We start from the raw sequence: 15,783 nt of genomic DNA, 5'->3' as shown, positions 1-15,783 counted from the left end.
ACTGGTGACCTTTGAGTCACAGAATCTTTAGCCAGCAGGCTTGCCCTCTCAAAGGACTCATGAAGGAAACTGTCTGGAGATTCCCGTCTGATTAAACGTTGGGCGGCACCAGCTGACAGATAGTTAATTTTTTAATCCCTCACACAAAGGCCTTTGTCGTCACTTTGGAATGAGGATAATAAACTTCTTTCAGGAAAAATCAGGACTTCTTCCCGTACGGTATACATAAAAAATGTACACTGAAGAGGCGACAGATTCAAGTTTTTAGAATCATGCTACTGAAATGTGCTACAAACCAGTGGTAATAGGGAACCGCTCCACTGCCCACTCAAATGACTAACTGCTTCGCTTATGAAACAACATTACCTCAATTTTATCAGCAACCATAATCGTTTTACTTTGAAATCAGACGGCAGTAATCCAGTTATGTGTAATCCTAAACAGACTAATGTATTGCACATTGCTTTGCATTCGTCGGGTGTATAGGGAACGCTGTAGAAACGGACTGAATCCTTTGTGTAACGAACACAGTGGCATCGCCCGACAGTTGCCACACAGGTGGTTAGAGAAGGCCTTTTGTTAACACAAAGGGATTGGGAGGGGAAGTACGAAGGAAGTCCGCAGCCCCCGCCCACTGCCTGCATATATGAAATCCACCTCTGTGCCCGCTGCTGTGTGTTGACACACGCCCACAGCAAACTCTGCCCCTGGGCTTCTGTCACCTTGTCGTCGTGTGTTACTCCGACGCTGACATTTATGACAGGAAATGGTGAGCACTGTGACCCTTTGTCCTGAATTAGACAGGAAGGAAATAAAGAACAAGAGCAGGAAAACTCATAGGGAAAAAAACTACACAGGAGCACGTTGCACTAACAAAGCGGGTACAGTGATGTATATGCAGGCATACACACACACTATTACATCCACGTTGCCCCAAGGAGTGTGGCAGCATGACGTTTGCTGATTAGCAGCATGATTTCATTTATGGCACTGGAAAAGGTGCTGTGATGTATATGTCAATTATCATGGAGTATCAGGCAGTAACTGGGATGAAGATGAACACTGCACATTCATGAACGGTATTTGGAAACAACTGTCTGAGCAATAAAACATGGCACCACACTACAATCTCTGCAGTCATAAAAAACATCCATGAATTTTTGATCGAATATCCATCTTACTCTCCATCCATGCATCCATCCGTCCATCCATCCATCCCCCCCTTGTTTACTACCTCAGGAGTGACACTTCATTGTAATAACCATGGGAACAATAAAAAAAAATATATATACACCCTTATTTCCATTCCTCACACGCATCCCCTCCTGGAGGACGGCATATTTCATTCTCAGTCCAATCACATTCTACCTGGAGAAGATTACCAGCCCCCACCAGCTGCTCCGCCTCAACACCTTCCCGTTTCTCTTCCTCTTCTTGCCTGTAATATCTCTCATCTCCTCAGACTGTCTTTTTTTCTCTCTCTCTCTACTTTCGACCTCTGTAAAACTTTGATTGGACCAAACTTGTAACCACCATGAATCAATCCATATTCAGCTGAAACTCAGCACTAAGATGGCCAAATACAGTATTGTAGTACATCTTTGCCTGACAGAGACAGACATATTGATATGAGGCAGAATATTGCCGCGGTGGTAAGATGTGTCGAGCTCTGTTGTGCCTTGCGGCAAGAGCAGACAGTAGATTTTTCTAATGTTTCATGCACGCAGAGATAGATGTGTCTCTTTCTTCTGTGGCTCCACACATGTATTAATGTGTGTGTGTGTGTGTGTGTGTGTGTGTGTGCGTGTGTGTGTCCGCTTGTTGGCTGCCATTTTGTTTGCTTTCCAGTTTTTCGTTTCAGACGCTCCGTCTCTGTCGTCTCTCATCTCTTTTTTGTTTAATCTTTTTTTTAGTGTCAGATCCTTGATGGAAACGGCTGAGCATCTTGTTGTGGGCTTCTCAAGTCATAAATAATTGTGAAACATCAGTCGAGCGTGATTGATACAGTTAAGCAATTCAAAAAAATTTCCCTCCCTGATCCCTCTGCTGTTAGATTTGTTTTTTTGCATATTTTAATTCTGCTCTACTTAACCAGCTTGTGATATTCAGAGCCGGATCAACACTGAGTTCAAATGACAATAACTGGAAATAAAGGTCATCTTCAGGCCTGGCAGTATATAGAACTAATCTAATGGCTACAGTTAGCACAGAGACAGTTGAAAGATTGATATGAATTGCACCTATAAAAAAAAATCTTGTTACGCAAAAAATTGTGGGGGTTCCCATAGTGCCTCACTTATATGACTGTTATCTCTCCTTACAGAGGACTGAAGTAACAAAAGTACTAAGCTAAAATAGGTTGAGTGGCCATAGCTGATTTGTCATTTGGCCACAAGATGACATTGTAAATTTAAAATGATATCTAGTGCTATAAAAATTCCAGCAGCCATTTTGCGGCTCAAAGGAAAGATGAATAACTACGTACGCTAAAATGTTTTCTCCTATCCTCGTTAGCAAGTTCCAACACATTACAACATGGCAGAAAGACAACGCTGTCCTTCCAGGAAACCACAGCGAGTCTGAACAATGACAGCAGTGCTGTTATGTTACTCATCATCCAAGCCCGAGTGTCACCACAGCAGCAGCGCTCTCTGCACAGAGGATTTAGCCTTAAGTGCTGAAGCGACGTTCCCAGTGGTCCGCTCCAGAAAAGAATGTCATGAATTATTGACCTGAGGAGTCCAAGACCCCATCACTTATTCATCCGGCCCCACTGTAAACAATCTGTTTCAAATTTGCAATCAGAGCCAGATTTAAAGAAGGGGAAACTATTTGTCTACTACTTTCTCATCACCAAAACTGTTCAGAAATGATTTGACCATTTGATCTTTTTAAACATTCTGCCAACATGGCTACATGGGAATGGGAGCATTCTGTCGACTGGTCAAATGATGGCTAGTATTAACTTACACTCACTGACTTAGACAACAGTTTAAAAAAAAAATGCCCCAAAAAAGACTCTTAAACTAAACAATATTAAACTAAATATCTTTGGATTGTGGACGGTCAGTTGGACAAAACATGTGTATATCTGTATATTAACCTAAAATGAGTCTCGCAAACGGTATCATTGAGTTCCAATGAGTGAGAAAAGTGTTCTATAGTGTCTAAATCAGCCGTAGGTTGCATAAAGGACAGGTTGCATAAAGAATACGAATTTGCCTGAAACGTTATTTTTTCATTAGTGATGTTTCGGTGCAACGAAGCAGGAGAGACCAGAAATAGAAGAATGTATTAAAGTCTCCAAGAAATGACTTGATGTGATCACCATAAAAGGCAGAGCGACTGGGTTGGTGAAGAACCAACATGCTGTGTTCTCTATAAGCAGAGATACAAACACTCACCCAATCTATTCACAATTTCCTACAAGGCATGTTGTACAACACATAAGCAGATCCTACAGGACACATCGTACCAATGCCCATGGCAGTTTACTAAGGTATTTACAGTAAGAGGGTCAGGGCAAAGCAGATTTTACAATAGGAAACAACTGTTGGGAATTGCATATTGTGGTTACTAAGGCATTTAAGGTGCCGCTGACAGTCAAGTTGGTCCCTGAGAGCAGGTGTGAATCTGGGATGCTGGAAGTTTTACAGCTTTCCGGAAGTGTCGGAACCATAATTACACGAAGCGACATTCATAGTATTCCAGTCATATCCTCTCCTCTCATCATCAACTCTATCTTTTTCCGGAGTAACCACTCACTTTACAAAGCTTGAGGGATAGCCACAAAATGGCCTGTGCGTATGTTAATGTAAAACTGCCTCATAAATTATCATTCAGCGCCGAAGTAAAAACAACACTGTCATCATCCTATTTACTGTCTCTCTCGAAGGTGGTGTTGCGGCCGCGTTTGCTAATAGAGACCAGATAGTCTGAGGGGTGCTAGACAAGGGCAAGCCTGGCGAATTTCCCGCCATTCCCCTTCTGCTCACTGTTGCCGAGCTGCACGGCTCCTTATCAGACAGATCCCTGCTGCTTGGAAACAAGTGGAGAGCAGAATAGAAGGGGCAGTAGATGGATGGACAAGACAAGGACAATCTCAGCGGCGCAGACTGACGCGTTTACTTTTAAGTGAAGGTAGGAAGACGAGAGAGACAGAGAGTGCACATGAACAGGGATGAGAAACCGAACAAAACGAGGCCATATTTTAGTATGCGCAGCTCACCACGCCCTTCAGCCCGTGCGCTCACAGTCTCCGGTGTGGTTTCTGTGCGTGAAAGGGGTTCTGGCTTCATCATTCTGCCCTCATACTCGAGGGAGATACCCAGAGTCACATGGAGATATGGCATTTGGCAAGCAAAAGATGACAGGGAAGGCTGCTCACGGGCTGATGTTGGCAGTGAAGTGGACGGGCGACACAGAGTGGGATAGGTTCAGACGGGGTGTCGGGGTGTCAGGAGGTTGTTGGTTTTGAATTAGAAGCACAACCTCTCGTGTTTTACAGCGTAATAAATGTCAGGGGAGGGAGGTGTGAAGGCTCCGTGGGTGAAAAATGCAGCAGATGTTCTTTTCATATCTGCGAGTTAGATGGAATAATCTGTTCAAGTGAACCGCAGAGTGAAAAGGAAGAATTCCCGACGTTTTCAGCGACGCAGCACTAAGAGGCCAACAAACTGTTATTACATAATCTATATTCATGACTTTCACTACCCCTTCGGCCACAGCTTTTTGGCATGGAACACCTTTGTACACTCGGGGATTGTGAATACGAGTTTCCAGCAAAAGAAAGAGAAAAAAATCCAATCTGTAATCTCCAGAGGTTAAGTTCGCAGATCTACAGGATACATCCAATTCTTACAAAATGATTCTCTACTTCAGCCACGGTCATGGATTTTAGTAGCCAGGCCACTTCAGTGTCACATTACGAGCCACTTAAATATTTGTGAAGTCATAAACACACAAGTGATTACGTGCACCCAGCGGGATGAGAAATACCTTCTGACAGGAAACGCATAAAAACATCAAATTAAACCTCCGCTGCCTTTTTTTATCTAGGGCTACTGTAGAACTGTGATTCAGATTTGTGATTTCAGGGATAATACTGCTAAAAATCTGTTTTAAAAAAGTATAAATAAAAGTACTAGTCCATGTCGGCGAAGAACTGTCAATAAAAATTATATAATATAAAAGTTCAATTCCTAGAGCAAATGCTACAATGATGACCTCCAGCGCAGGTCAGTCTGAAAGAATCACTAATACAGATACTGCTCACTGGGGGGTAGACGGACATTAATGCCAACACATTATGTATATATTCAAACCAGCGCCGGAAAAATACGGTGAAATCGACTGTAAAACATGCACAAAGCTGACAGGTTTGATAACCAATGTGACGACTGTGTAGCTAAAAACTCATTACAAAGTCAAACCAGATGCATGATACATAATACATCACACCTCGCGTCCCATTATGCCCTGTAATGCATGCGGCCTTTACAATGCGATAGTGTGTGCTGTTTGATGAAGTAAAAAAAGAAATTAAAATGACTGTGAACTATCATAGACATATCAGACTGTTAAAGGTTTATATCAAAGCAATGCAGAGGCCCTAACCTGCAGCGACGGCCCCGGTCAGCTGCACTGCAGCATCATAAATTACCCAGGCCCAGCTGACAGACCTACAGCAACAACATCAGCACCAAAAAAAGAAGAAAGACAAAGCCACAAAACACTCCGCTGATCCTTGAATGAAAAGCGCCTACGCTCCCCACACAGTGTCATGTTTGCAGTAGACTGATACAGTCGTATCATCCCTGCACCTAAGCACACAAACCCCAGCCCTGCGGTGCAGCGCAGCAGAGGGTGTATTCATGTTGACCCGGGCAGATTAATTGGCGACATTGTGCTTCACCGATGCAGGGATAAGATGTCTACACACACGCGCCTTTTATTCTGGAAATGGAAGCTTTGGTCATGCAGGGAAGCGTTACGATACAATGCTTCTGAAGCAGAGGCTTATGCTGCTGGTGAAAACGATATGTTTGAAGCTGCGGATCAATGGGAAACCAAAGCAGGCCGCATCATACCCTGAACACACACATGTGGTTTCACTGTATCAGCTGGCCACAGCAAAATCTGACACCCGAGGTTTATTTATTGAATTCCAGATGGCTCTCATCTGGAATTCAATATATATTCTGGATCACTTTAATAGCAGCAAAGATCTGATCTAATATGAGACATTTCTGCAATTTTTTTCCACATAGAGAGTCTGCACACAATTTCTTCAAACGACCCAACATGGCAAACATTCACTTCTCTCATATTGATGCTCTTCGTATTTCCATTTTCCGTCTCTCCACTCTTTTTTCTGCCTCTTTAATCACGTTCATTTTCTCTCCCTAAACTCAGTTCATCAATCAAAAGAACAACTATCTAACCCTGAGAGAGCGGGAAAGAGGACAGATGGCAGAATGATGACAGTGCCTGACGGCGCCGTTCCCATAAATGTGCCTTTAAAAAGGTAAAGTCGTGGAGGATTTTTTTTTTTTTGATTTCCTGATCCAGGAAAGCTTCAAAAGCGAGCGCATCACTTGGGAGATAATATTAAGAACTTCACGTCCGTGAGAAGGGACGACTGATGTGAGATAAATCAAACTAAATTTAGAGGAGCTGCGCTTTTGTGCGAGCTTGAAACGATTCAAAACAAGTACGCCGCTCATATCTGTTACTTATCTCCATTTGTAATCATTTAACTACCCTAAATAATGCAAGTAGACAATTAATCATCCAGGCCTAGTTTTTAGAAAAACACAGACAACATCCCAGACTCTGGAGAGATAGCACAAGCTGAATGAAAACACAACCAATAACAATCCCTGTCCAATATGAAGTAATAAAATGACAAATTGGTTCAGTGTCATGGTGAAACTGCGTCTTCTCTCCATTAATCGCCACAGCCCCGGGGCCTCGGGGGCGGCCATTTTGTTCCTCTGTTTTTGTTTACAGTGAAAGGAGACTTTGAACCTGACCTGCCATTTTTTGCTGTTACGTAGCTAGAGCTCACACTCACGTGCAAAAAACAGTTTCTTCATTGTTTTTCTTCTTTCCTGTTTATTTTGAAGAACAATATATGGAAAATGACACCACTCACGTGTTTGTACGTTAAATATGAGGCTACAGCCAACAGCTGTACATGTGTAAGCCTATGCTATATCACAGTTCATGTAACCTCCATGAAATGATGTTTTTACACTTAAATGTTAAACAACATGTCGATTAGTGAACGTTGGAGATGCTGGTCGATAGATTTTGTTGTGATGGATGAGCTAACTGGCTGGTGACACATAGTTTAGCTTACCAAGCTTACACTTTTTACAAACAGACGTATGATAACGGTATCAATCTTCTCATCTAACGTTTGACAAGACAAAATGTTTGACCTTCACTTTCAAAAAATGCAATGTTAATCAACTTTAAAATTAATATAATCTCTCTGTCATCTGATTTGTTTTTGCTCTTCCCCCTTGTAATCTTTTGACCTTTGTCAAATATTGTCTTAAGTGTTATATCTGAGCCTGACAATCATTGCCCACTGAAGATGTAACCCCTTTCATGGTGTCAGATAGATATATAATCCTTCTGACAGGATAGCCGTGTCTCCTCTGGCTCTAGACGCTGACCCAAGAATTGGCGTCATTATTCGGAAGAACAGCACGTCTGACCGTCTCGTTCGGGATGTCTCGGAGTTTCTAATGCGACGGCTGCAGAACGAGTTCTACTGAATCCACGATGGCGATTTTGTCTGTCACGCAGCTAAATCCTGCACCGCACAGTGACGGCGAGAAGCGACCACGGTATATACATTTTAAGTCACACTCCCAATCCAGAACACTTCACAAAAGAGAGAGAGAGAGAGAACACGCAGGCTTCTTTGCACAAGGACACTTTATAAATGCCCTTGAATCATGAACACTTCTCCATCTGTACCTCGAGATACAGTCATTTTGTCCGTCTCTAGTTGGGGTCCTAACCTGAGCTCCTTTATGTGATGCTGCACCTGTCCCTCCTGGGTTGTCAGCCATTTGTGGAGTGGAATGTGATGTTTACCCTGGAATTTCAAGCCCACAAGGTATAATAGCAACTGTGTGAAACACAAAACAACACTAAAGGTGTCTGATAAGTCAACATTTCAGACGGACAGAAAAAACTTTTCTCCCTTCCATTATAGAGAAACAGTTGGAGTAATGCCAAAGATCCCTTATCTCAAATATGACTCACTTAATTTGAGATCACGCTGAGAGGGTTTATGTGGCTGTAGCATGAGGTTAATATCTACATTGACTCTTACATGAGCCGACGTGAGGTTTTAATGGCTGGGCCTGTTCAAGGCCTCCGAACCGTAAAAACTCTGTGGGCTTCTGTGAGAAAGAGAGCTGCTGGAGAGAGAGGAACGAGCAAGTCCTGTACCTGCACCAAAACACGCAATGCGCAGCCGTTATTCAGTATTCACCGGCATCGATCACAGCTCCATTTCAGAGCAGCGCAACACGGCCGTGCATAAAAAGTGAGATGAACAACGGCCAGGGAGTTTCTGAGAAACGGAGGTGACGGTTGTTGTGAGTCACCCATTTATCCACAGAGCAGTCCCTTCACAGTGCGTGCATTACAGGCCTGCCCCCCCCCCCCCCCCCCCCCCCCCGTTTCAGTCTCTCTTTCTCTCTCCCTCCCTCTCTGCAGTCCAAACAGTGCAAGCCGCATAAACATGATATGGGATATAGCGGTCGTGGCAAGTAGAGCATCCCTGGGGGGGTTTAACAGTGTTCTCTATATACCGTAGGCTATAATCTGCCATCGTCATGAATAGCATAGCTATCAGAGTTCACATGCATCCTTTGTATAGGAGCTCATAGGAGCCTTTATATGTTTGCTTCGGTCTTCAGACTCACTAAAGAAACGGGCTTACTCGTGTTTCAAGATTTCCAAGTGATGTGACAATGGTTCAGTCGACCCCTGGCATTTTTTTCAGCGACCCCATCTGCCAGCAAGCCCCACCGCCCAATGTGCTAATAACTGTAAAATAATTCATGATGCGCCCGAGATCAATGCGACTCCAGCATCGGATCTGCCGCATTGTCAAACCTCAAGGTTTCATCAACGATCATGTCCCTGTTTCTGCATCACCGGGCTCGGGTATATAGGACAATACCTCTCAGTCACAGCAGCCACGAGCGTCTATAACAGGCAGCACATGGCGCGTCAATTCATCACACAGGGGTCCACCGCATCTTGGTCACCAGGACCTCGATGGGTCATCCTGAACAATATCGACCACGTTCTCCAGTCGAAAGATCATTTCAGTTTGGCTCATGACAAGGGATTTGGAACAGCAAGACAACACAGACGCACACCAGGGGGAAACCCAGTCTCCTGCGTACCTTTGGGCCTCATTACTTAGAAGGGTCGCATTTGGAAGAAAGGATGATGCTCTCACAGCAGCTTCAAGTGAAGCGTGTAGATACGTGTAGCTTAATGCCCCGCATCGTAAAATGCAGCAACGCACACTTTGGGCACCATGCCATCGTGCGCCATGCGCGATTTGACAAGACAGCGCGCGCCAGGGATCATCGACATGTTAATGCGCGTCGCCACGGAGACGGCGGGATGGATGGATGAATGAGATTCTTAGGGGAGGGGAAGAACGGGGGAAGGGGGGTGTCATAGTGCGGGTTTCACCGCGGTCCTCCCCGGCGCTCTTCCCCCGTCTAACAACCCCCCACCCAGCCCCCGTCTCCCCACCGTTAGACCACCGAGATCTGCTTGATCTCCGCTCCACGACCGAATCCTCACAGGCTAAGACACTGCGTAAAAAAAAAGAAGAAGAAGAAATAAATAAAGGGAGCTGCATCACGCTTCATGCCCCCCTCCCCCCCGTTTATATCGGCTAACCCCCCTCCCACCGACCTCACCATGGCGCAGTTTACTATCATTCTCTCGGTCCGATCACATCTGATTAGCTGTTGGTGACGTGTGGGAGACTGCAACCCCAGCGGTGTGGTGGGCTGCTGGCTGCAGCTCTCCCGGTCAGCCACGACACGGGTTTTGATCATCTTTCCTTTTTTGTTTTTTGCTGTTGTTGAGAACAACCCCCGGACTAAATGGCTGAGAGGAACGTGGTGAAACAGTACAGCGCGGGTGTCCGATCAGAAACAGATCGGAGCTGTCGGGACCGCTCGTGTTTGCTCTCTCTCTCTCTCTCTCTCCCTCCCTCTCTCCCTCTCTCTCTCTCTCTCCGCTGTCCACGGTGCTGAAACGCCGAAAACGCCCACATCGGATATGCGCATTCTAGCGCACCGCATCCATCCCCTCGGCGATCCAGATTGATCCCCCGGGGTCGCCGTTGCCTGCCGCCCATCCTTCCACTACCCCTTCTCTTCACGCTATAACAAACACATTTCCGCAAGACGCGATGAGAAACCCGGGAGCACACATGGCCGCAACGCGTCGAGAGACGATTCCGACCGGAACAACCGCTCAACGTTTCACAAACGCCAAACATCCAAAACGCGCGAAAGAGAAGGCAGCGGCCCGCCGCGGGAGACAGAGATGATGAGGATGGAGTAGAACAAGCTCCACTTCAGTCTTACCTGCGCCTGTTGTCGGTGCCCTGCAGTCAGTATGGGAGGAAATGTCTGCGTATATCAACAGATAACCGACGGCAGCCCTCTCTCTCTCTCTCTCTCTCTCTCTCTCTGGCGCGCGCTCTGTAAGGGACTGGGATGCTGCAAAGGCACTGCGCGTCGGCCGATTCCTCCTCGTTGCTTCTTCAATGGGGAGGGGGGGCAGTGCAGCTCTCGTCAAAGATGGCGGACGCTTTTGACGTCAGCAGCAGCTTTTAATAGATATTTGCCAAAGAGAGAGAGAGAGAGAGAGGGAGAGAGAGAGGGGCTCTTAAAAAAAAGTCTGTGTAATGCTGCATGGAGAGCAACACCACAACTGAATATTTGAGATTGTCTTGAACATTGCTGCTGTTGTGTGTTTCACATGCTGGATATGCAGTAGAGACATATATGTAGAGACGTATACTCTATTACTCTCTTTATACAGTAATACAGGCTAATTGGAGCAGGACCATCTCCATTTGAGGCGTCTGGTTCTATGCAACACAGGATCGTTATTCAAGTTTCATATAGGCATGAGATTGCTTTTAGCAATGAAAAGTGCTCTGTAAATGAAATTTATTATTATTATTATTATTATTATGAGTTCATAATGTAACGGTAACTTTTTCCCTGAGCTGGATGCTCAGGGAAAAAGTTACCGTTCACAAAGTTGGCCTTCTGTTCAGTATCAATATCTTCTCTATAAAAATGTAAATGAATGCGATCTGACATGTCCTAGATGTTTTTCCACCACTGAATCGGAATAATCACACGTCCCCGATGTGTGGCAACCCAGTATGGATTACTAATCAGACCCTCCCGTTGGACTCCCAAATCCCCGGTGGTAATGGATTTTGGAAAATTTGAGTGTTTGGGAATATGCCCCACTAAGGCATCGGCATATTGGCGTGGTGGACCCGTCCTCATCGTCAGGGCCCGTCTTATAGAAGAATCTCTTTAACATTGCCCTTCATTATTACTGTTGATATTTTTTGCTGAAATGGTGCATATTCCTAAAGTGTATGTGTTTTATTACCTCACAACGAGAAGGTGTGCCCACTGGTGCTCACAGAAGGGAATGAAAAAGCTTCGACTCTTTCAGTTTTGAAGAGATAAATCTGGCCATTGTGGTAGCTATGGAGCTAGTTGGTGATTCTTGCTTTTTCAAATAGGCACAATAATTTAACAGTAACTTGGGGAAAAGTAGATGGCATGCAGTATTTTTTTCCCCGAATGACTGTAAGGGTCCAAGACAAAGATGAAAATATATGTACAGGCCTGTTTGCGAAGCAAAGACTCTTCCATGGGGGGATGCTTCACCAAAAAGGTTCCAAACAATTCGGATTGGTGATATTTATTTCTTATTATTTAAAGACCAAAACCAGTAAAACATTGACACCAATAAAAAAGCGCTTTCCCCCAGTACCACGGGGAGCCAATAATGTTGACTGTTTTTTACATAGAATGAGAGTGATTGATGTTTTCTCATCACGTCCACACTGGATTGTCTGTGGACTCGGCAGCATGGGAACCCCCCACCCCCCCTTCTCCTCCAGCAGCTGCCTCTGCTCTCGCTGTAACAAATGTGTCTTCAATTGCTCTGAAGCGAACCTGTCTGCTAAATTAATGATAATGATAACTCTGCATGAAAAATCCATTTGGAGAGGAAAGCCGGGGGAGAAGAGACGGGAGTGGTGTGGCTCCGTGTGTGTGAGTGTGTGTAAAGTGAGGAGAATGAATCTACAGGTCACTCATTCATTCACTCTCCTCTAAAACAACATTACGGGAGTACAACAAACCAAATTAGAAATAGATGGAAGTGGAGAATTGTGGTTCTTTTTAAGAGGACACAAGAGACACCGTGCATGATTGCACTGGAGGAGGAGGGGTCTCCACAGTGAGGTCCAGAGCCAGCTACCGGGGGCATCTGCGCACTATACAATATGCAATCATTTTATTCTTCTATTACATATTGAATGGAAAAAATGAACTAATAAGAACATGCGCTACAGTAGCATGACTGTTGTGATCACAGGGCAGATTTTTTTTCTGAACTTTGAAAAATAAGTTACAACCAAGAGCAAAAATGTACTGAAATGGGTTATTTTTAAATGCAAATATTCATCAACTTGAGTCAAATCTGAGCAATATGTAACCATCTTCATTATGCTTGACAAGGCAACAAATGGGAGAAACAGCTTGCATGTACACTCACCCAGCGCTTTGCCAGGAACACGCCAGCTCATTCACGCAGCCGCCATCGAGTCGGACAATCGCGTGAGAGCGGTGCAGTGCTTGAAATCCTGCAGATACAGGTCAGGAGCTTCAGTTAATGTTCACGTCAAACATCAAAATGGGCAAGAATTGACCATACTGATCTGAATATATGAGGATGCTTATCAAGAGTTTACTCATGCATTTAAAAAAAAACTAAAAAAAACATCTACATACAGAAACAACTTGTTGATGAGGAGCTGCTTTGTCTTCGAGAGAGCCCTTGGCTCATTAAGCGACACTAAACTCTTCCCTCAAACCCAGACTAATGAATCATTCCGCACTTAACAGCTGTTAGATGATGCAAGAAAACTCCACGTGACACTGAATACATTCTATGAGGAGTTTTTACGAAAGTCAACGAAAAGACAACTGAGAAGGTAAATCAATAAATACATTTTAGCGTTAAAATACAAATTTGTTGGGACTTACGCTCAATGAGTGCATCACAAATATATGCAGCGCGTGTCAATATCCATTAGAGGTCAATGGGGCACAAAATGAGCCGCTACAGGGATACTGACTAGCCTCAAGGTTTTTGAAGGGTCAGTTACTTTGTGGTTAAACTATTAACACACCTAAACTAAAATAGCCAAACAGAGGTCTTAAATAGTAAGAGTAAACAGTAATGTAGGACCTTACTGTGTTGCCTGGGGGGGGGGGGGGGGGGGGGGCATGATGAAGCAGACTTGTTAGCGAACAGCTGCTAATTTACACATCAAGCAGATACAGAGCAAAATGATCAAACCATTTGGAGTCGTGTCTCCGGCCACCTGAATATAAAATGTCTAGTATTCTCTTCCTGTTTTCATCTCCACCAGCTCCTGAGGAAAAAGCTGCTCGATGCGTCGTTACGGAAACACTGCATTAGAAATACTTCTAAACACGTCTTCTCCCAATGACTCAGCACATTCAACCAAATATTACTTGGACTTGATTCAGGCTAATCCCATTTTAAATGTTAATCTACTGACAATGAGAAACTCAAATCAATATATAATATTTTTTTTTTGCCTGACAAGGTCATCAGCCTCGTGAACCGGGCATCGTCAGCCCATTGCCGGAAACATCCCCCCGGCACTTCAGCTGCTTATCTTTCACATTTTATCCTTCACATAGCAGCTCAAGATTGAATGGTGTGATGAAGACTTTAGTACTGCAGGTGCTCAGTTCTTCGGTGGTTTGCGCTGCGAGGTAGTCCGTCACGGTCATTCTGCATTTGAGCACAATATGCTTACGGTGGTGAGGCTGATTATTCAAAAATAGTGAGAATGAACCGAGCACTGCCAACTGAGAGACTGAAACTCAACAACTCAACAACTCAACCTTCCTCCCGTCGCCATTAGAGCTTTATGTATCTTTGCTTTGTGCAGAGATTAACGAGACTGGCAAACTTTTCAGAGGAGGCCTTTGAAGTCAGAGTGGTATTTGCAGGGAGGGTGTGTGTGTGTGTGTGTGTGTGTGTGTGTGTGTGTGTGTGTGTGTGTGTGTGTGCGTGTGTGTGAAGTGTCTGGGGAGGTCAGTGGATGGAGAGCCTGGCTTTAGCGGTGCTCCGTCTCACGGTCAAAGAGAAAAAACACAGCAAGTGGGGGAGAAGATTAGCTGCAGCATTATCAGCCTTGTAGCAGACAAGTGTGAACCCCCCCGCCCCCCCATCCCCCCAAAGTCTCTCTCCTCCACTCGGACTGATTTCATTCTTAATTAAACTTCACGGCACAAGGTGGGAGGCTGGAGGCCCGGGGGAGGAGAAGAGGACCGGGTGTGATTTCTGAAAGAGTGACATGGCGAAAAAAAAAGAAAGATCCAGAAAGGACTGAGAAAGAGGAGGGGTGTGAGATTAGAGAGAAGGAACACACTCCATGGGATGTACAGAGAGGGAATTGTGTTTGTATATTATATATATGTGTGTGTGTGTGAAGAGAAAGAGGGCAGGAGGAGAGATGAAGCCAGTCAGCCAGGCTGTGTGCCTCAGCGTGGGGGAGGGTGCTGCAGCAGCAGTGGCAGCCTTGCTGTGAGTCAGCACTAAAATCTCTCTCTCTCTCTCCCCTCCCTCAAATATCAGTCCTTAGTCATTGTACCCAAGCATACCATTAGACTGCTGCTTTATCTGTCTGTGGAGAGCCGGTCACGACAGTCGAAATGCTCCATCTGATCGGGCTTGTGCATGTATTTGTATACATCACAGTGTTTCAGGTATAGCTTCACTCAGCTTGAGTATTTCTATTTTATGCTTTTCTATGCTCCGACTTATCAATGATTCAGATGGAAATTTTGTTTTGCTTTGTACCGCACTATATGAAACAGATCAATTTACTCCTCCTGTTATTGATTTGACAACTCAAAATCCGCCATTACAAATATGATTTGTTGCTATAAATGAACGACTACTTTTGTATTTTAGTATAATTCTGTTTACTTCATTTATGATTCTAATTACATTTTAGATTCTATATTTCCCTGCCACAAAAATTAAAAAATACAAAACTGTGTACGCATTGTGTTTACTCACATCACTAAATGGAATAAATGTATGCATATGTATATATGTGTTGATATATGAAGATACTATATGTAGCAATCCTACAATGTAAACACACGAGTTAGGGTAAACTCACGATAAACGCGATATACATTATAAATATTAATACAAGACGGAGTGCATGAGTCAGAAAATGTTGAGGTTAACTACTCAATGGAGGAAGAATGGTCCCTGTCATTTTATATTATTGTTTATTATATTGTTGAAATGTTTATGATAACTGAATTTTTATTGGTACCCTGCACATTTTTTGACCACTAGTCGCAGTATAGAGGGCTGTTTTTAAATGTGCCTGTGTTGTTTGTC

General features: G+C 44.2%; 2 protein-coding genes across 5 annotated transcripts in view; both read right to left on the bottom strand.

Annotated features, from left to right (window-relative positions):
• snap25a (synaptosome associated protein 25a) overlaps positions 1-10,804 on the bottom strand; it is a 32,389-nt gene extending 21,585 nt beyond the window's left edge. Inside the window, exon 1 of the mRNA XM_035617602.2 lies at positions 10,650-10,804. The gene's annotated coding sequence lies outside the window, so the exon portion shown is untranslated. The remainder of the gene's footprint in view (positions 1-10,649) is intronic.
• Positions 10,757-15,783, bottom strand: part of ankef1a (ankyrin repeat and EF-hand domain containing 1a) — a 31,106-nt gene continuing 26,079 nt past the window's right edge. For all 4 annotated transcript variants that reach the window (XM_035617591.2, XM_035617592.2, XM_035617595.2 and 1 more), the window contains 2 exons: positions 12,880-12,967; positions 10,757-10,894 (listed from right to left, as the gene is read on the bottom strand). In XM_035617591.2, coding sequence (XP_035473484.1) covers positions 12,907-12,967 — 61 coding nt within the window. In that variant the 3' untranslated portion in view covers positions 10,757-10,894; positions 12,880-12,906. The remainder of the gene's footprint in view (positions 10,895-12,879; positions 12,968-15,783) is intronic.

Source organism: Scophthalmus maximus, chromosome 18 (assembly GCF_022379125.1).
Source record: "Scophthalmus maximus strain ysfricsl-2021 chromosome 18, ASM2237912v1, whole genome shotgun sequence".
In the NCBI taxonomy this organism is placed as follows: domain Eukaryota; kingdom Metazoa; phylum Chordata; class Actinopteri; order Pleuronectiformes; family Scophthalmidae; genus Scophthalmus; species Scophthalmus maximus.
Note: the sequence above shows the minus strand (reverse complement) of the source record. Positions and strands in the feature narration are given on the sequence as shown.